This window comes from Lepidochelys olivacea, assembly GCF_965140295.1.
Source record: "Lepidochelys olivacea isolate rLepOli2 genome assembly, chromosome: 7".
Lineage (NCBI taxonomy): Eukaryota > Metazoa > Chordata > Testudines > Cheloniidae > Lepidochelys > Lepidochelys olivacea.
Genome location: NC_140417.1, coordinates 22,774,722 through 22,797,031, shown reverse-complemented (window position 1 = coordinate 22,797,031; position 22,310 = coordinate 22,774,722). Strand labels below are relative to the sequence as shown.

General features: G+C 44.3%; 1 protein-coding gene across 3 annotated transcripts in view; it reads left to right on the top strand.

Moving 5' to 3' along the window:
* CHCHD6 (coiled-coil-helix-coiled-coil-helix domain containing 6) overlaps positions 1–21,927 on the top strand; it is a 169,568-nt gene extending 147,641 nt beyond the window's left edge. For all 3 annotated transcript variants that reach the window (XM_084635509.1, XM_084635510.1, XM_084635508.1), the window contains one exon: positions 21,357–21,927. In XM_084635509.1, the coding sequence (XP_084491635.1) occupies positions 21,357–21,380 (24 nt within the window). In that variant the 3' untranslated portion in view covers positions 21,381–21,927. The remainder of the gene's footprint in view (positions 1–21,356) is intronic.
* The last annotated feature ends 383 nt before the right edge of the window (positions 21,928–22,310 follow it).

Here is a 22,310-nt window from a genome sequence, read left to right as displayed (position 1 = left end):
ACCTTTTGCAGGCTATCCTGTGCCACCAGGAAAAAACATAGCCCTTAGAAATATTTATAAGCACCTCTCCATGTGGTTGGGGCAGTTCCTGGAGCCCTGGTCTATACTCCACTTCTGAATAGATTTCCCTAGAGGATGGTATTTTAAGGGTTAACTTGGACCATAAGAGGAGGAGCAGGACAACCAGCTAAATGATACAGCTTGCTGCAACTTGGTTTGCAGCGAGAGCTTGAGGTGGGAGGAGAGGACGCTATAGCCAAAACCCAGGAAGGATGGATACTGGTTCCTTGTATATTCTGAGTCAAATGGGTGTACCCACGATCTTTGCTCCATCCTATCTATCACTTTAACTTTCACACTGACCTGAAGATTGTGTCTGAGCTTGGTGTTCTGAGCTCCACCAGTTTTTCCTGTAACACATTGATATTCAGGAGGGAAGGGAAAGTGGATTTCTACAAAATTTCAAGGTCACCTCCTTGAGAGCTGATAGCATTAACACATCACATCCATAGATGCACAGGTACTGAGGGTCAGTTGCTGTTACTCACGAACGCACTCAGATTCTGAGTGACACGCACAGAGTCTTGGAATACATGCTCGTCCTGCCACAGGGAGACAAGCACACCTCTGTTTTGCCAACTCTTGCAATATTTCACAGTTTTCCTATTGCCCCAGCTTCTGGAGTCATGTGAATACATGAGTCTCAGAGAAAATCTTGAGAATATGACATGAGTCCACCCCAAAGATTCAAAAACCAGAATGCAAATGAAAAGAATACCAAATGTATTTAAAAGAAAAAATCTTATAATTTGAGTGGGATGGAGGGCTGACTCATAATTTTTTTTAATGCTTGGGGTGAGCAATACAGCGCACACTGGATGGGGGTATGCATGTAGACCACATACACACAGAGCACTGATGTCAACTGCAAACATTCAAAAATCATGGGTCAGTTGCAAAAACTCATGAGAACACCAGATTTTAAAATCTCATTTGCATTCCTGTTTTGGACCCGTTAAGGGGCCACATTTTTTCTTTGCAGCCATTGAGGATCAAATCCTCTTTTATGTGGAAGTGAAAATTGAGATTCTCATGTAATAAAGCCCCGGGTGCTGGAGTAATGTTGAGAAGAATCCCTAAAACACCAAATATCATGAAACTTGGGATAAAATCGGAAGAACTGGCAACACTGCTCATCCACACTTGTAGTTATGCACATTCACACAGAGATGAACATTCATACTCAGGCCCCTCAATAGACCTTCAGAGATGCACAGCTGGATTCACAGGTCCATGTGCACACCTCGCAATAATCCAACAGAGAGGCACAGCCAAACTCATGGGTGAGCATCCACGTACATTCACACAGGTTTCTCGGTGCAACACAGAGGCACACGTACCTTCAATCCCCGATGGTACACACTCTCACCCCTCCATTGCCCATGCAGAGGCATATGTGCAGTCAGACTCCCACAACACAAAGGTTTCCAGTAAAGCTGAAACTCGACAGCATTGTTTTCCCAATCACTGGCAAACGCACAGTGTCATTGTGTTGTCCTGAAAGCCGTAGTGCTTTATTTTCTGCATGCTGAATGGCAGCTGTGGGTAATAATAACCCAAGATTTAAAAAGCCAACATTATAGGGGCATTTACAACCCACCGAGAGAGTGAAATCTCAGCGAGGCTAAGCTCTGTCTCTAGTGATCCTTCATTTTTCCTGCTTGATAAGGAAATGATGGGCAGCTCTAGAGAAATGGCCACCGCAGCGCACATGAAAGGGGGGCAGATTGTCTGTTCAAACACTGCAGTAAGTGGAGTGGGACAAATGGAATAGCTCTCTGCAATTAAACGACCCGCTTGTCCTCTTTGTGCTGCGTGGGCTGGCTTTGGGTTTTTTGTTTTTTTTTCATTATTATTTTATCTGCAGACAGATGGAAAGCAGAGATTGGCTGGTTTCAGTGCAGCCACCTTCAGTCTCCATAATTTTGTGCCTCATGCTGAGAACCCCTGGTCATGGCTGTCCTTGCCTGGCCAAGGAGATCACCAGTGAAAACCATTTGTGTACCCACCCACCCAAATATATGGAAGGAATGTAGCTCTTGCTGTATTAAAACACCAAATTGACACTTAATGTGGCTTGGTTCCTGCTTTTCGCACAGGATCTCCTGGTCCATGTACAGAAGCAGTCACAAGTACCACGGTGAACTTAAACACTATGGCACAGGAAGTGTTTTCTTAGGGCTTGGCTACACTTACATTTTATAGCGCTCTAACTTACTGGCTCAGGGGTGTGAAAAATCACCCCCCTGAGCGCAGCAAGTCAGAGCGTTTTAAAGCGCTAGTGTAAACAGGCTCCGAGTGCTGGAAGCTAATCCTCTCGTGGAGGTGGATTACCAGGAGCTTTGGGAGAGCTCTTCCCAGCGCTCGCGCGCGACCACACTTCGTACTTCAAAGTGCTGCTGCAGGAGTGCTCCCGCGACAGCGCTTTGAAGTTTCCGGTGTAGCCATGCCCTTAGTGTGTTTCATAGTGGTGCCAGTTGTACAGCAAAGGCCAGCACCTTACTTAATTCAGATCCCAAGTTACCTCTGTCCCCATTGACTCCTGAGTTACCACAATATCAAAACCTGTGTGGAAACTTCTTTGCAAACTTTATCCATTTTAAAGGAAAACTCCCAGATTTTTAAAGGAAAAATCCCAGAAGTCTGATCATTCATGACAAGAGAAAATCACTCACATTTGGAAATGTCTTAAATATAGTAAAATCAAATGGAAAACTGCCATCTTGATGGTGTGATGCACAGTAGGATTGAAGGAATCCAGATGAGACGAATGGGAAAGCTCAGGCTTTCAATACTATGAGTTAAATATTAAAAATGTCTCTGTTTTAAGTTAAAAATAATTAATTTTGCTTTATTCAGTAGTGGCTTGGTATATTTTAAAACCATATAGCTCTTTTTAAACTTTTGAAAGTCCTAGCTTTTCCATGAATTCATGTGGCAGCTGCATTTCCTAGACTAAACAGGAAGTGTCTGTATGGCTGTTTCCACTCGGACACCATTCATAATTATGGCAATAGTGAAATATTGATAGCTATTCTAAACACTGTTTTGAAAAAAATCATGAGGGAGGCAGTATGATGGTTTCAGTAAGAATTGGGGCCTAGGACTCCAGTGTGGTGTTCCTACCTCTGGGACGGAGTGTGATGTACTGGTTAGAGCAGGGAGCCAGAGTCCCAGGGGTTCTGTTCTAGGCTTTGCCTCTGACTCATTATATTTCCGTGGACAAATTACTTAATCTGTCCCTGCCTCTATTTCCTCATCTGTAATGTAGGGTTATTACTAGATCTGGGTGAAATTTTTTGATGAATAATTTCACTGAGAAATGCATTTTTTCAGCTCACCAAAGCTATTCGTGAATTTGGGTCAAATTTGATGAATAGTGTAGTCTGAAAAAAAAATTGGGATTTTTTTTCTAAGTCAGAACAAACCATTTTGACACTCTTGAAATTAAATTATTAATTTTGACCATTCTGAAATGAAACATTTCAACCTTTTGCTTCAAAACTGTGTTTTGTTTAGAATTTAGCTAATTAAAAAAATTAAAGTTTTAAAAAAAAAAACAAAAAAAAAAACAGAAAACAAACCCAGCCCCTCACCCAAAATGAAACAAAAAACTGGGTCAAACAAAACATTTTGTTGGAAAATTAAATTTTTGTGGGTTTTTGTTGTTGTAAATAAAAAGTTCAGTTTGAGTTCAAACAGAACTGATTTTTAATTTTTTTTTTGCAGCCCCTGAACTGAAAAGTCAGTTTGCTCTGTTTTCATTATAGCACATATCTCAGGCTTTTATGAGCCTCAATTAATATTTGTATGTTCTTTGAGATCCTCTTCTGAAAGGCTCTACAGGAAAGCAAAATATTTTGGATGGTTTGTTTTGCCTGGAGGAAATTGGCCAGTTCATGAAAGGCAAGTGGGGATATGTACAGTCTGCCCAAACACAAAAGGTGTGTAAATCTTGATTGTGTACCTCTCTTCCCTGTCTCCTCTCTGTTGTGTTGTTTGTCTTGGATTATAAGACGTTCAGGTGACTGTGTGTTCCTATGTATTTGTACAAGCCCATAGCCTCAATCCTTGTGCTATCATGATGCAAATATTAAATAATTTGTTTAAATGTTTAGGCCTTGTGGAAAGAGGATAAGTAGGTGTTAGTGCTACAGGTAAAGAATGGTTAGGAAGGGGTGAGGAAAGGATTCAACTGAAGCATAAAGCCTGTTCTTTGCCAGAGCCTTTACATCAGAAGCATTGATGTATTCCCAGTTGACAGTTCCCTCATCCCCTCCTCTCTCTCACTTCCCCCTCGGGGGCTCCTGTTTCGGGATGACTTGGTTCCAAACAGACAGTACTTTTCTGCAGATAAAAGGACACCCAAGCAGCTGTGCTGGTATCTATCACAAACAGACACGCTCCACAGTGAGGGAAATTACAAGACGCGACCAGCACCATTAGTCAAAAATTAAAATACCCTCGGCCTGAGCTGTGTCCACAAGACACTCGCGTAGTATATTTATAAAGTGTTGCTTTCTTTTCCAGTCTCTTACGCATTTTAAACTGTTCTAATTAAACATCCCACCTCGGGTCCTGTTTGTAAAAGATGGTTTTAAATGGCAGCAGGTCTCCACTCTATGTATCTGGGGTTAGAAGTTTACAGCGATGGAAAGGGGAGATGATAATTTAGGCAGCCCGAGTGTCTTATCCCAGCTGCCTCCATCTCATTAACCAGGAAGTGTCACATTCCAACCTGAGGAAGAGAGAGGATGTGGAGAAATACTGCTTTTTTAATGGATTTTAATCTTGGAAATGGGCTTGGATCTGACTTGGATAGGAGGAGGCAATAGGTGGAGAAACATCCTTGTTTCTCAGGGTCGTTGCTGCTCTCCCTTCACTTGTTAGTGCTGCATTCAGAGTTGTAGCATAATGTATGTGATTATGTTTAATGGCATTGGGTGTTTTGGATAAAAATGGTCAGCTATACAAAACCATTTTGCTGCCGTGTCAAGGAGTAATGACAACTGTGTGTGTGGCCTAGTGTCTGCGTGTATCTGAGCTGGTGGTTGGTCAAGTCTACCATTGGTTCGTGGCTGGGCATCTGCATGTGGGTGCATGGCCAGGCACCTTTCCATTTTTAATCCATTTGTTAGCTTTCCTGTACTATTCGGGCTTTTGTGTTATGCCCATCAGTGATCCAGTGGATCATGCATTTCCTGCCATGGGTGCTAGGTCTTCATTATGTGCCAGTTGAGAAACCCAGGTTGCCGTGTTTCCTGGCTCCTTGACACAGTAGAAAGGCGGGATCCGCCAGCAAATGTAAGGAAGTGAAACGATTGAATGCTGGAGCCTCCACCGATGAGGTGTGGGTTCGGAAGTAGACAGTTTAATTTTCAGCTGCAGCCTAGTTTGTCAGTTTGTTCACATCAGAAAACATGAGAAATGCCTGTTACATTCCTGTGCTTGGCTGTTGCAGCTCTGCAGAGGCACATCAATCAGGGGTTTAGTGTGGACGAGACCATAAGACTACTCTTCCCCTTGTGCTCTAATCAGGTCTCTAGGCACTGTTGGATACCACAGGAGTTGAATGTGGTATAAATGCCTAGGTAGCTTTATAGATAAGTTTCCAGTGTTGAAGTGCTGCAGCACTGATCTGAAGGAGTCAGTCCTGCTTGGAGGGCATTTCATCTCCAGCTCTTATGGTTGTGCATTTCAGTTAATCTCTGTGTAAAATATCTTTCTGATTCACCCTTGGATTATTTATTCTGACGCCAAACAGTCATTGGTAGGTGTTTTATAAAAGCAGGTAGGGAAGGTTATACTCCTTACTTACTTGCAAATAGGCATTGTGAATGCAGCCTTGCCTCTGCCCCACTCTCTGCTTGCACCCTTCCTCTTTGCAAGGGGAAGAGAAATCGACATTAACACCCGTAAGCATGAGATGAATACAGCTATCATACAAATAAAATTACTGGCTGCCGAATGGCAACAGTTTAATGAAAATGGGAACTGTTAAACAAATAAAGCCAGTTGAGCTCATAATAGTTCTGGGTGGAATTTCACTATATCACTGAGCAGAAATAGAATTAGGCACAGAAGAGGGATATCTAGGGAAGTCATTCTGGCCCGCATGTGTGCGCTCAATATATGAGGCTGGACTAGAGAGGAGTTAGCCTTACGCAAGGTGTAAAAAAGTTATCCCAGAGCTGAAGTGGAAATCGAAATACACAGTACTTTGCGGGAGTCTTTTAAAAGCAAGGCAGAGGGGCGCTGGCTAGCACAGCAAATTAATGCATTAGCTTTTCCTTTCTGAAGCCTGAGTTCAAATCTTGCTGTGAAAATAAATCCCAAGAGAATTTAGTGGTAAGAATTTGTACTTCTCTAGCAACTTCCAGTGTCAAATAATTAATGCACTGGGACCCTTGCAAGACCACTGTGTGGTGGGTAAGTAGCAGTATTCCTGTTTTACAGAAGGGGGAACTGAGGCAGAGAGTGACTTACCTAGAGTCATTCAGTGAAGTTTGTAGGAGAGCTGGGAATAGAACCCAGGAATTCTGAATCGTACACATACTCTCTCACCTCTAAACACCCTTACTTCCTATTAATCAAAGAACCACTTCATAGTATGGCAAGACTTTCAGCCTCTGCTAAGGAGAGTCTTGGAGTGGGATGTAGTAGGTGATACTGCAGGACAGAACGGGACTGAGACATGGTGCCAGAGTTGTGTGGTGGTGAAGCTTACATAAAAACTGCTGACATTGTACATGGGTCTGGGTGTTGCAAACTTGTCTCTACTTTCATGAGCACTGAAATTCACAAGATAAACGTGATATTTTGAAAAGGGAAGAAGGAGGCATTGATTTAATAATGTGTCTAGTGATTAGATGTGGAACAGTGCCACAAGGGCGGTGAAAAGAATAGGAACTGGAGGGAAGAATGGCTTCTGAGCAGACTTGGTGGGCTTGGTTTCAGATTAATATGGATTCCCAGTGACATCAAAGTTGGACAGCATCAGAACTGCATGGTTCACTAATGCACTATGGAATTTAATTCTGTGGGAAGTCTAGAGAGTGAACTGAGCTGAGAGTTTGAATGATCAATGGAAGGGGGATGAAGAATCTAAAATTCTTGTGTCTGGCTAGAGTGTGTTCATTTGACTTTAATTATAACTCAGTCAAATGGCATTTAATGAGGCAGGAAAAAAATTATTTAAAGGAGCCTTTTCTCAGATATCAATGATTCTGAATATGAAAAAGCATGGGTGGGCAAATTTTTTGGCCCAAGGACCACATCTGGGAATAGAAATTGTACGGCGGGCCACAAATGCTCACAAAATTGGGGTTGGGCTGTGTGGGGGGGTGAAGGCTCTGGTTGGGAGTGTGCACTCCAGTGTGGGGCCAGAAATGAGGAGTTCAGGGTGCAGGAGGGGGCTCCAGGCTGGGCGGGGGAGTAGGGTGCGGGGGGGGGGGGCAAGGGGAGGGCTCCGGCTAGGGTGTGCGGGCTCCGGGGTGGGACTGGGAATGAGGAGTTTGGGGTGTAGGAGGGGGCTCTGGGCTGGGACCAAGGGGTTCAGAGGACAGGAGGGGGATCAGGGCTGGGGCAGGGAGTTGGGGTGCAGGCTCTGGGGTGGGGCTGGGGATGAGGGGTTTGGGGTACAGGAGGGTGCTCCGGGCTGGGATCGAGGGGTTTGGCGGGCAGGAGGGTGATCAGGGCTGAGGCAGGGGGTTGGGGTGTGGGGAGAGGCTCAGGAGTGCAAGCTCCGAGTGGCGCTTACTTCAAGTGGCTCCTGGAAGCAGCAGCATGTCCCTTCTCTGGCTCCTATGTGGAGGCATGGCCAGGCAGCTATGCGCACTGCCCCTGTCCTCAGGCATCGCCCCTGCAGCTCCCATTGGAGCATCGCAGGGGGCTATTGGAGCACGTAGGAGCCGGGGGGGGGGGGCATTCCACGGCTTCCGGGCCATAGTTTGCCCACCCCTGTGATAAAGTAATCCTGACATAGAATCTGTAATGAATTATTTTTGGAATATTGGATATATATACACACTCATGAATCTGAAATCCTGAGGGGTCTAAGGGTAAACTGATCCCAAAATGAATTTCTGCATATCTGACTTTTATCTCTCCTCTGTTTCTTTCCTGTAGTCTTGCCCATTTATGTTTTTTGCGGGGATGAAGTAGATTTATTAAGTAACAGAGTGACATTCTGAATTCAGATGTCCAAACTACAGGCTTCAAAGCCAATACTCTTTCGATATCTTGGTGTCAATCTCTCTCCTCCTACTTCCTTTCCCCAGAAGTTTGCAGAAGTCATTGCCCTGGTTTGGTTTTAATTCTTGAAGAGATGCAGTTTACTGGTGTCTTGTTTTATACTGTCTTGTATCATGTGCTTTGTACTTCTCTAATCCCTTTAGTTCAAGAGATTTGAACTACATTCCAAATATTTACTTCAATCTCTCAATCCACTGTGATTTGTAGTTTTGTTTGTAGCCGTGTTTGTCCCAGAATATGAGACAATGAGTGAGGTAATATACTGTATTGGACCAACTTATGTTGGAGAAAGAGACAAGCTTTTGAGCTACACTGAGCTCTTTTTCAGCTCTGGGAAGGTAAGCAGAATGTCACAGCTAAATACAAGGTGAAACAAATTAAGCATAAGCAGTTAACACACGTTGCAAGAAACCATTCAAGATGAAGTGGGCAATTAATACCTCTGCAGGTATAGGACAAAGGAGAGTAAGTGTTTCAGAGTAACAGCCGTGTTAGTCTGTATTCGCAAAAAGAAAAGGAGTACTTGTGGCACCTTAGAGACTAACCAATTTATTTGAGCATAAGCTTTCGTGAGCTACAGCTCATTTCATCAGATGCATACTGTGGAAAGTATAGAAGATCTTTTTATACACACAAAGCATGAAAAAATGGGTGTTTACCACTACAAAAGGTTTTCTCTCCCCCCACCCCACTCTCCTGCTGGTAATAGCTTATCTAAAGTGATCACTCTCCTGACAATTTGTGTATGATAATCAAGTTGGGCCGTTTCCAGCACAAATCCAGGTTTTCTCCCCCCCCACCCCCACAGACCCACTCTCCTGTTGGCAATAGCTTATCTAAAAAAGAAAAGGAGTACTTGTGGCACCTTAGAGACTAACCAATTTATTTGAGCATAAGCTTTCGTGAGCTACAGCTCACTTCATCGGATGCATCCGATGAAGTGAGCTGTAGCTCACGAAAGCTTATGCTCAAATAAATTGGTTAGTCTCTAAGGTGCCACAAGTACTCCTTTTCTTTTTGCGAATACAGACTAACAGGCTGTTACTCTGAAGCTTATCTAAAGTGATCACTCTCCTTACAATGTGTATGATAATCAAGGTGGGCCATTTCCAGCACAAATCCAGAGTTTAACAAGAATGTCGGAGGGGGTGGGTTGGAAAAAACAAGGGGAAATAGGTTACCTTGCATAATGACTTAGCCACTCCCAGTCTCTATTCAAGCCTAAGTTAATTGTATCCAATTTGCAAATGAATTCCAATTCAACCGTCTCTCGTCTCTCGCTGGAGTCTGGTTTTGAAGTTTTTTTGTTGTAATATCGCAACTTTCATGTCTGTAATCGCGTGACCAGAGAGATTGAAGTGTTCTCCGAGTGGTTTATGAATGTTATAATTCTTGACATCTGATTTGTGTCCATTTGTTCTTTTAAGTAGAGACTGTCCAGTTTGACCAATGTACATGGCAGAGGGGCATTGCTGGCACATGATGGCATATATCACATTGGTGGATGTGCAGGTGAACGAGCCTCTGATAGTGTGGCTATCGGAGACGTCGAAAATAGGATTCTAGGTCACCACAGAACTGTATCATGTTCGTGGGGGTGGAGGGGCAGAAGGAGAGGCCCCGAGATAGGACAGCTGCTTCTGCTGGGCTAAGAGTATAGTTGGATAGGTTAAAAATATTGCTGGGTGGGTTGAGGGAACCATTGCTGTGGCCCCTTGTGGCATGTAGTAGTTTAGAAAGAAAAGCCCGTTGCCAACTGTGCCCACATATCTATTCAGGGGACACCATCACAGGGCCTAATAACATCAGCCACACTATCAGAGGCTCGTTCACCTGCACATCCACCAAAGTGATGTATGCCATCATATATGGGAAGGGCCAGAAGAGGAGTTTGGGGAAGATTTCTTGTGACAACTAAGGGTGTGTAGTCATTGAGGTTCTTCTTCTCTCTCTTCCCCCCCCCCCCCCATATTGAAGCAGGTTCTCCTGAGGTATTTGGTTGGCCCATTCCATCATGTGATCTTCTACTTTGGTGGAGTGTCCTTGTTTGGCAAAGGTGGTTTTAAGTGTGTTAAGGTGTATATCCCAGACTTTCTCCTCAGAGCATATTCTATGATGTCTGAGTATATGGCTGTAGACGACAGATTTCTTGTTCTGTCTGGGGTGATAGTTGGATCTATGAAGATGAGTGTGGTAATCCAGGGGTTTCTTGTATACAGTTGTCTGTAGGGTTACATTGTTGAAGCTGATTGTGGTGCCCAGGATATTGAGAGCTGGTGTGGGAGTGTTCTTGAGACAGTCTGATGGATGAGTGGTGGTGGTTGTAGTTGTGGTGGAAATTTGAGGGAGTATAGGTAATCTGTGCTGAGGGTGAAAATACCATTGATGTATTTCAAGCATATCCTTGGCTTTGAGGTGCATTTTGCCAGAAATTCTTTCTTGAGGTGGCCCATGCAGGGAATGGCATATTGGGGAGCCATCCTAGGACCCGTGGCTGTTCCTATGGTTTAGACAAAGTGTTTATTTTTGAATATATGGTTATGAGTGAGGATGATATGGATGAGTTTGGCTATGTGTTTGGGATGGATACCTGAGTGTTGTCCATTGTCTTGTAGATGTTTGAGGCAGGCAGTGATGCCATCATAGTGAGGGATGTTGGTGTACAGGGAGATTACATCTATGGAGGCAAAGTTGGTGTTCTGAGGGAGGTTGTTAATCTTGCGAGTTTCTAGAGGAAATCAGTTGTCTTGGAGGAAACTGGCCTTCCGTGTGGTGAGTGGTTTGAGGATGGTTTCTATGAGTCCTGATATTCCCTCAGTAAGAGTTCCGTGGCCAGATATGATTTGTGTATTTGAGGAAACATGTAGAAGGTCCCTGGGGTGAATTCTTGGGCGGTGAGGTTAGAGAGTTTCTCTTGGAGTTGTTTGGGGAAGGATTTGTTGATATTCTTAAACTCCTGGGTAAATTGTGGTGTGAGGTTGTCTTTGAGTTCTTTATAGTAGGTGGTGTCAGAGAGTCCTGGGTTGGCCTTGTTGACAAAATAATCATGGGTGAGAACTATGATGACACCCCCTTTGTCTATTGGTTTGATTGTTATCTGGTGGTTGGATTTCAGGGGCTCTATAGCTCTTCCCTCTGGTGGAGTGGGGGTCGTGGGTGTGATGTTTGTTACAGATTCCAGTCTGATTGCTTTAGTTTAAAAAAAAAAAACAATGTAATGATCAAGTATGTGTCCATTGGGTGTGGCCTGTCAGATTATTCTTTTTTCCTGTGATTGTCAGTGGGGACATGATCTTTGTGGATGGTGTCATCTTTGTTGTGAAAGCATTCTTTGAGACGGACAACATAGACAACGTCCCAACATCATCAGTTTATCAAGAACTGCCTAATTTAAGATGATTTATCTGTATTCTCCAAGGGACTGAACTTCTGCTCCACCACAGACCCTGATACCGAACTAACATGGAGAACTAAAAGAATTCTTTCACTGATTCTGCCTTATCATCCCAGGGCAAACACTTTTCACAAAACAATCACTCTCCATCTGATTTTTTTTAGTCCTTGTCCTCAAAGGAAACCTGCACAACATCTACAAAAGATGAGTTTGGGAGCTTACATTCATAACTTCACTAAAATCCATGGACTTTATAGAGACACTAGTTTTATGTCTCCTTTAAAACAATCTGTAACCCACTAACCCTCTTTTTTTCTACAACTGCTGAGATGTTAATTGCCCATGTCATCTTGAATGGTCTCTTGCAGCTTGTGTTAACTCCTTATGCCTAACAATTTGTTTCACCTTGTATTTAGCTGTGATGCTCTGGTTACCTTTCCAAGACCTAAAAAAGAGCTCTGTGTAGCTCTAAAGCTTGTGTCTTTCTCCAACAGACGTTGCTCCAATAAAATATATTACTTCACCCTCCTTGTCACTCTCAACCCCCTGTGAGACAGGTAAATAGTATCCCCATTTTATATGTGGGGAAATGGCAGCATAGAGAGGTGACAAGACTGGTCCACAAAGTTTCTTTGGCTATGTCCGTACTAGTATTTTTTTCTTTTTCTTTTAATTTCCCACTGTTGGTCCAATTGTTCAGTTTGACTGGTTGTAGCAATGGTAAGAAGCCAAGTTATATATACTCTGTTTCATTTAGATCTGCTCTGAGCAAGGTAAAACACAACAGTGGTTAAAAGTGCCTGCAGCCACAGCCTTTCTACACCCGCAACAATATTGCTACCCTCTGTCCTTACTTCACTAATGCTTTTGGGTTAGAGTTTGTAGGACCAAAGTTTTATGTTGCATCACTGGGGTGATTTTCTATTCGTTTTGGCTCTGGAAGTGGGAGTATTGTTCCCCTAGCAGCAGTTATAAGTATTAGCAACATTTCTTTTAATCCTACCTAAAACTAGGGTTGAATTTGCACAAATTGTAATTATTCTGCTCTTGAAAACATCAGGTAGCTACTGGATTCCTTTATCCCTCCTGAGTTTAAGTTAAACTACAAGCTTAAAGAGTGCGAGGGGTTATTCCAGTTGCATTGGAGAGAAATAGCTAGTGTTCTGTCCTTTCCCTATATATTCCTTTCTCTCAGTCTGTTCCTATAATGTGCATTGTTGTGGTTGTACCTTCTAATGTGTATAGTGGGATGTAATTATCTTCATCCAAGGCAGAATCATTGTGTCTGGTTGTAAAGAGAGAGGTCACAATCCTAATGGGAAATGAATTTTAAAGCAATCTTGACCAACTCTAGTGGAGCCATTTCATGCCACTAGAAACCCAGCCCCCACTTCACAGCAGTTGTATGTCCTTTTCCTCCAATAAGGTGTAGTTCTAACACTTGTCTAAACAAAAATATGCAATGAACTGCAAGTTCCAGCCCTGGACTTGGGTTCTGATGATTAGTGTTCTGTGCTGCCATATGGGAGACTCATTTACCTTGTCTTGATTGTTGTTATATACAGAGTCTAAAAATGAACTAAGTACTGTATGGAACAAATAAGACAATAGCCATAAGCCTTCCCCATCCCCTTTAGCTGTGTGTGCTGTGAGGCTGCCTCTGTGATCCAAGGTTCTATTCCTGCAGAGGTAAGGGGGCGGGGGGCAACGTCATATTTCTTTAAGATGTTGCAGTTCAGATATTGGCACAGTCAGTAGAACTAAGTGATATGATAGGCAGATGTACCAGCATTTTATCTTGGAAGGGCTGGCTTCAAATGTGAGCTAAATTACAAGGCAAATGAGCTTGGTCTGAGCCTTGACTAATAGCAGATACTTTTTCATATTACAAAACATTAGCAACTGACAGAATTCAGCATGATATGGCACTTTTGGATCAAGAAGTTCAAGGTTGTAATAGCAAGGCGAGGCACTAGCAGAGCAGGGGAGATTTCAGGTCAGGATTGAGGTGCAGGGGCAGAGTTGTGTGTGGGGCACAGGGCTAGAATAGCAGAGTGTGCCTCATAGAAGAGTTGAGGTGCAGTGACTGAGACATGAGGGGATTCAGGACTGGAATAACAGGGAGATGTAGGTGCCAAGCTCTGAGCAGGTACCAGCATCAGAACAGCAGGATTAATCTAGCAGTGAAGGGCTCCCTATACAATTTTCATCCCCCAGTAAGTCTATATTGAAAAATAAAAAATATTGTAATAATACTCAAATGTACCCTGTTCCAAATCATTTAATGATGGGTGGAGTGAAGAGGAGTTCGCAAATGAATTATTCTAAATTTTTCTCCTTTTGCATCACCTCCTAGGCGTGGGTGGAGCCTGCATGCCAGGCACAAGGAACATCACTCTAGCCTGGTGAGCTTTCTTAATGGTGAAAGCAAGATTAAATGCAATGGACATTAATTTAACAAAAAGCACCCTCGGTATTTATTGCAATAAGTTAGCAATCATTCTCTCGGGAGTGACCCTTCACAGAATTATATTTGTTCCTCTCGTTTTCCAGCTCATGTCCAAAATAAAAAAAGCTGCGTACTCCCTGCAGTAGTATGTTGGGGCTGCTGACTTGTTAGCGGACTGGACCCCAAATGGAGTCTGTTTGTTTACAGCATTCTCGGAATTGCAGAAACTCTCAGCCAGTGGAAAAACATTTCCTATAAAGCAGGTGTAATGATGAGGGCTCTTTCTGGGCTAGAACAATGATCAGAGTGATTGTCTCTTGGAAATCAATATGTTATAATGCATGAACAAACAGATGAGTCTCAGAACAACTAGAGATTAGTGGAGCTAGTGATTTACTCCATCTTCCAGTCATACACAGACGACAGGAGGTGTAGTGGCAGAGTAAAGCAAACAGTGCATCTGGTCTCTTGAGTCAAGGAGAAAATAAAAGAAATAAGTAGAGAAGATCTGTTTCCTTTTTTCCATCAGGCTGTGTAGACCAAGTCGGGGGCTTCCATGCTGATGTGCTCTCTGTGGTTCCCCCACAATACACCTTGTACCTTTTTGGAGGCTTTCCATTCTGCCATCATGCCGGCTTCTGAGATCTATATCCAGGAGTAAAGTAGGCCAGAAGCTAGTTATTTCTGTTCCTCCTCTGTCTCTGCAACAATTAATGGCGTAGGGGATGAGGAAGCAGAACTCGTGGGTTGTTTATTGAATGAACTATTTTTCTTGGTGCTTAAACACCCTCCTGCCCCCTCTTAATCCAAATCTTTGCGAGAAGGAAAGCAGACCTCCCCAGTACCCTTGGACTGTGTGTTATCCTGAAGGACGGGAGATAGAGAGGAGGTATCAAGCTGCTTTATTATTGTGCAGTAAGTGTATGGCATAGAAGTGTTTTGATCCATTTGTCAGCACAGCTGCTCCTTGGAATAGACCAGTACACTGAATGCAACAATACATATTGCACATAACTGAAAAATACCTGCAGCATACATCAAATCAAAGTGACACAAATGCCCCTAAAAATAGTTTGAGGTGCTAATAGTCCAGGAGCAAATGCCTTAGCCAGTAAAAAGGCCTTGAATACCCCTCTTGGGACTGGCAGTGTTTTTTGTGTTGTGTTGGAGGACCCTTCTAAGTTAGCGAAAGTGAAAAACACTTCTGCGGTCATGCTGGCTTAAGGCAGACAACACGTGCAACAGTATTAAGGCTGCTGTGGAGAGGTATGGTATGAGCATAAGGCAGGGAGCCATGAACTCCATAGTTGTAATTCCAGCTCTGCCACTGACTCCCTCTGCATGGCTTTGAACAAGTTACTTAACATTTCTGAGCCTGTCTCCCACATGTAAAATGAGAATAACACTTCCCCATCTCCACGAGATGCTGGGAAGGTAACTGATATTTGTAAAGTTCTCTGGAGAGGGAAAGCTCCTCAGAAGTGCTAAATACAAGGCAGCAAGTGTCAGCATCTGCAGCACAAGTGCAATGAGGAATTAATGTTCTGCACCCAGGTGATTGCACCCTGCTCAAGGAGGTCCATTGATAGCTGTTTAGAACTCAGAACCTTGGGGGAGCTCTCTTGGCAGATTCACAAAAAAAGAGATTCATAATCATTTAAATGAAAGGTTTTTTCCAAAGAGAGGATAAGCTGGTTTTTGGCATGAGGTTACAGCTACAACCATGGGGAGAAGCTTAAAACATCCACTTCCCCCTTTTTCTCCACCACCCTTCTGGTGGAGGGATTCAGGGGAGAAGGGGGATCCTAGACATTTGGCTTGTGGCTGGCAACCCTGATCCTGTTGCCGTGGAGCCTGAGTGCTGAAAATAATATTAAAACAAACGTAAAATATTGTCCATCAGAGGCACCCAGCAAATGGCAGGGTTTGCTGCCTTGGTGTTTGCTCAGGCTTTAATTTTAACAAATGTGTCTTGCCCAGTGCTGAGGTTTGCCAAACATGGCTTCTGGCAAACCACCAGAGGGAGAAAGTTTCACAGGGTATGAGGCTGTCAACTGAGAACATTCCAGATCTGCCTGTGAGTGCCAGGCAACACCAGGACCCTGGCAGCTAGATCAACCCAGCCTTGATGGGGCTGGGGGCTAAGGGGGAGAGGTTCCCCACTACAGCTCTATACTGGCCCAAGTGATCTTAACTGGCTACCCTTCTGGATGCAGGCACCACACAGGGCAGAGAATAAAAGGGAGGAAAATAATAGAGCAGCACTAGAAAACCTTGTTGCTGGGTTTACCTGGCCCCCCATGTTGGTACTAGGATGAGTAGGGGAGAGCCCCCACTCCCCACAGCTAAACACAGCCTTGGAAAGAACAAAATGTCTCTTGAGTTGAAATGATTGCAGAGCCTGACCCTTTCTTGTCCACCCTGATGGAAGCAAGGACAGAGAGTAGCTGGCTTTCCATGCCGCTGCTGTGAGGTGAGGGGACTGGAAGCCTAGCAGCTGGCTGATTTTCAGTGCTGTTAGTTGAGGGGCAAAGCCTCACAGTGGTGAAGAGTTGTGGGTTGGTAGTTCAGATTGCTGCATGTCAGGAGAGGGGAAGTAGAGACAAGCAAAACTGGAGATGGTTTCTAGACTGGACAAATTTCCTTCCCTGCTAGAGCTGAAGTTGTGAGGAACTATCTTGTACTCTTGTGTGAGGTACATAAATATAATACATTCACATACATGTGCGAGTTTAGAGATGCTAGACTGGCAGCCATAGAGGCTGAATTCCTCCATCTACAGATCATGGATATCCTGGACAGCAGCATGGCAAGCTCCCCCCTTGTGCCTCCAAGTGTGACCAGGGAATATGGTCTCCATGCCCAATATGGTCTCCATGCTCCTGGCTTATAACTGAAATTATAACAAGGAGAATACTTAGTGCCAGAGCTGAAGCTTCTAACTCATTTCATTGTGGGCCACTGAACAGCCATCACATAGAAACAACGCTTGGTTGCTAGCTGACTTGGACTGGCTTTGAACCTGCCCTAGGACCTGTGTAGGGATGGAATGCTGTGTATGCCAGGTGAGGGATTTGTCTGGTTCATCCAGTGAAATTTGTGAACTCCTAGAATGGCATACTGTGGGACTGTGGAGGGTAAGCACCCAGCGGTTTGTTTAATTGAATAGCCTATGATAAGTGAGACAATTTCTACTTTCATTGTAAGTGTATGTGCATATGATATTGTAACAAATCAGACCCCCTCCCCACCACACCTTCCCCTGGCTTTCGCTGTGCAGCACATTTATGACTGATTATAGCTTTGCAGTGGCTGTGGTCATAGAACTTTGATCTCTGGCACCAAAATCACAGGCCACCAGCATCATTAACTGTTAACAGTATAGGGTTCGTGACACACAGTTGATTCCATCAAGGAGGAGCAATGTTGTACACATTAGCCTGCTCATACACGATGCCATATTTTTTGCTTTCTTTGTAAAAGGAACCTAAGTACATGTTAAGAGGGTTTCCATGTCCCTCTGACGCATCAGTCACTGGCCACTACTGGAGACAGGATAGCACTGGTCTGTGCTGCTTTGGTAAATGCTATCAGAGTGGGTCTGAGTCTCTGTGCCAAGCAGTGAAGCGGTCATGGCTGTGAGAGGCTTCCCTGTATCCAATCAACCTTGTGCTGAGAGTACTTCAGTCTCCAAGCACTGCCAGTCCCATAACCTTCATCAGCACAACATACAGTACCCTCTTAGGAGGGCAGAAATTAATTAGTCACTTCATCCAGTGCGTGTTGATCTTAGATGTAATTGTATCAGGCCTCCACTGGGAGCAGCCTGGGCTGATTGATAGTTCTATCCAACTGCAGCCTTTGTTCATAGAAACTTTCCTTGATGCGAGTTGCACGGCAGGAAGCAGGTGGGCAGCTCTGTTCTGCACCCTGCCAGCTTTGGGGTCCAGTGCTTATTAGACCAGGAGTTTCATCAAGTTCTATTCTCTCCCCACCTCCCTGAGATGGATCCTGTGATGTTCTAGGATTAGGAATGCTTCTTAACCTTCAGGTTGATGTATCCCTAGAGGTGCATAGATGGTTTGGGGTTGGACGGATTTGATTTTAATCAGTAAGTGCTGGCTAATTGTCTTTCTCTCAGCAAGTAAAAACAAATCAAAATAACTGATATCACAATCTGTAGGAAGAAAAAGTGCTTTTTAAAAGTTTTAAAATATAATTGAAGGGTGAGTTGGTGCATTAGTGGCTCTATTAAAGAATGCAGCATTCCTTGACACTTAACTAAAATGTTGCAGACTGAATATAATGACTTATTTTACTGTGAATTGTATTGCTTCTTTGCTTATTGCATTTTTCCGTTTTTAAAATGTACTGCTTAATGTAACACTTTAACTTTCTAATGATCAGGAAAATTACTTGGGAAATTAGAGCTGGTCAAGTAATATCGATGATGTCCTGATAAGCTTTGACTAGATAATTTGGCAAATAACGTTTCTCTTTATCCTCACATCCCTACCAACTCCCTCCCGCTCATTAATGCTAGAGATGGGAGCATACTGAGGATGTAGAGGAGGTATGGGCTGAATAATTGCCCTTGCAGGGACCTCAGTCAGCGGACATGAGCCTATTATTAGGTTACTGCTGGAGTGACATCACCAGCTGCCGATGAATGTTATCCGGCACAGTGACGTCACTCCTGTAAGGACCCCCCTTTCTGGGCCAGTGCTTGCAGGAAAAGCATCTTCTCCCATAAGGAAGACCACCAGGCAGATGGGGATAGAGCTCAAATCTAGCCTGAACCTCTGGACTGCTGTATGAGACCCCTATCATCCCTGAGTCGCTCAGCCTCCTTTCTGTAGCTGGCTTTAGCAGGGTTCTTTAAACATGTCTAGGTTCCGTTTGCCCTGCAAAATGGAACCATGCTTTAACCCAGTAGGAGAGACAACCAACATCATAACTGATTCCGTCAACACTCTTTTCACTGTAGTTTAGACAGACTGTCAATTTGCTGAATGTGTGGCTGGTAGGATGCTGCTGTTGCTGATACAGGGAAGCCTTCACTTGGCATCAGCTCTGCTGTCATCTACAGGAAAGAGAGGAGGTAGGAGCTCATTACAGGACAGCTGTTTTCTTTTAACTTCTAGAAATGAGAGAAGTGGGAGTAAAGACAGGGAGACTATGGCATGTGCTGCAGCCACCATGATATCCTAAAAAGGGTTTGAACAGACTCGCAGGTTTTCTGTACCCTCTGTCTTCTCTCACCATTAGCGCGATATGGAGTGTAAGTAGAAAACAGGGTTCAAAAAAGCTAAAAGATTCCTCTGGGGACAAAGCACATGAGGTTGATCTGGGTTTTAGGATGGTTTGTGTCACTCAGATTAAAAGCCAAAGTCCCTCAAACTTTGGTGGGGGTGAGAGTCCTCTATTTCTCCATCCTCTATCCTTCTCATGTCAGACTGTCTGAAAGGAGGATAGGGTGCTGTTCCCTTCTAAGCTTGTCTGCACTTGTCCAAGTGTCAGGTGGAGTGTGTGTATGTGTAGATTGATAGGAAGTGTTCTGCTTCGTAGGGGCTGAGCAAACTGTCCAAGCCTTGCTCGGCCTAGATAGTGAACACAGCACCAGATTGTCAACCCTGCCATGGGGTGTTTGTACTGTTCCCCATAGCTGATCTGGAACTTGCCTAGCTGAGAAACTGCAGCCTCTCTTCCCACCTCTCCATAGACCGTCATGGGAGGATCACCACTCCTGCTGTTGATCACTGGAGCAGAGCTTTCCAACGCCACTGTCAGAGTATTCATTGTCAGTGGAGAGCCCCCACCTGGGGAACTTGCTATTTCTGGTCTACCAGAGCTCAAAGTTGGTGGTGGCCGGCAGGGCAGATTGTAAACTGCCTTGTTTAATCAAGGTAGGGTCAGGGCCCAGGCCCATCAAAAGGCAGGAGCAGACATTTTATTGTCATCCTGGTCTGTCTGTGTGTCAGTTTGGCACTTACAGTAAGAGGTCAAGATGCTGCCATGATGGGCACTGTATAAATAAATATATGATGGAAAAAATAATCCATCTCCAGTGTGATTTACGTCGGGAACGTTGACTCTTGAATCTGAGGCTAGAGACCTGCTGTTTCTCACTGAAGTCCTTATATCCCCATTGTTAAATCTTTCCTTGGACAAGTTTTTTCTTGTCCCCCTCACCAGAGCTTGTGCCTCATGTTTGATCCTGGGCCTCTTTCACTTGTCCCAGGGTTAGCCTTACCATTTGTGGGACCCAAGATCCCAGAAAGGTGGCAAATCAGGCCACAGGTTACCTCCCCGCTTACCGGTTATCAGAGGAGTCTGGCAAAAAGGTGTTTCCTTTTGTTTCAGCTCCACTATCAGAGGAGGAGATGGGGTCAGCCAGGCAGAGATTGTAGGGGATGGTGAGTGATACCCTAGCAAGCAGCCTTAGTTTGAGTCAGCCCTAAGGACAAACAAGGAGAGTTTAACATGCTTTAGCTTGGCTTGGGGTTTCTTGCCACAAACTCCCAGAAGCTGCATGGTGCAGGGGCTGACGAGGTGTTAGGTGAGAACCTGGAAGAAATCTTTCTTGGCCAGAGCAGAAACCCAGGACTGTTGTTGTTTCACAACATGTAGGGGTGATGATCCAGAAAACAATCTTGGAGCAAGTGAACTGCTGGGACTGGGTTCATTCCTCCTCTTCAAAACCAACTTTGACTTTGCTAGAGGCTGAGAGGAAACCTTAATGGCAGTATGAAGACCTTTGCTACTGAAAGCTGCCCTATGTAGTTACAGAATCTTCATTCCAAGCTCATCAGGAAGAAAATGGAGCTTTGCGATTTTTAACTTCTCTCTTCTGAAATGTTACAGACCTTTAAATTGGGATGGGCTCATGTTGATTTTGGGTGGAACAGAGTGGAAAGAGGTGAGGGGCCAGTTACACATTTTGAAATGTTCTTCCTCTGCCATTTGACTGTTTCAGTGACCTTTTCTATGATCCCTGTTTCCCCCACATCTTGCTTTGTTTTGCAGCCAGGAATACCTGATAATCTTCTGAAGGGTGCTGTTTCTCCTGTCTGGTTGTGAGCTATATCTCATCCCTGCCCATGTTACTCATTCATCTCAGAAAGAAACAGTCCAGTGTCAGCAGTTGAATAACTAACCAGCCAACTCTTCCCTTTGTCTTCTTCTTTCCCTCTTTCCCAGGCAATGTTGGTTAATGATGAATAAAACCCGGCAGCCACCAAAGAGCAGAGCACAGGGATCACAGAGGCCCTTGGAAGCCCAACATCCTTCTGGATTTATGCTGACCAAAACCGGTGCCTTCTGTCTGTAGCAGTCCAAGAAAACGACGCGATTCCTCTTCTAAACTCCTGCATGTATCTGTCTCACTGGATGTTTTTGGAGTTGGGGCGGGGGGAGGGCTTGAGGGCAGCACTGTTATGCCAAATGTGCTTCACCCTTTATATTCGTTCATTGTGAAAAGAAGCCTGTCAACATAAGTGCCCACAGCAGGGCACATAGCTTAGAGGCCCATGTGACCCAAGGCCCAGTTAACTCCGTACTAATTTTGGTTTCACTTACGCATTCTGTGTTTCAAGTGCTGTTGCCTTTGTCCTTGTGCTCCAGAGAAAGGCATCTGAAGTATTGGGGGAAGAAACCCTGACCTGCTTGTTAGGATTAACTGTTCCTAACATGCTCTTGTCGTTAATACCAGCAGACACATTCCTTTCCTTCCAAGGCTCCCTCCTAAGAACAATAAACTGTCTAATGGTCACTGTGTCCGTGAGATGCTTTCAGCTCTGAGTTTGAGAATTGCTCCTTACTCTCCCTCCGGCCCCTGACAGCAGTGAAAATCTGTTAATTCCCAATAAGCATCAGGAATAGGGATAGGAATAGTTCCAATCACAGTTTGTAAATTAAAAATCTCGTTTGTTTCAGGCCAGGGGTCGAATGACTTTGGCTTTTCTGAAAGTACTTGGAAGGGGACAAAGCCTTAGCCAAAAGGGAACTAGCTGTGGTGAATCATGCTGCAAAATCTTCTTACCTAATACAGACTCCTCACTCCACCAGTCTCTTGTGCACTCTCTCTCCCCTGCTTGCTCTCTCACCCTCCAGCCCCCACTCCATTGTGTTCCCTCTTTGTGGAACAAGGGGCAG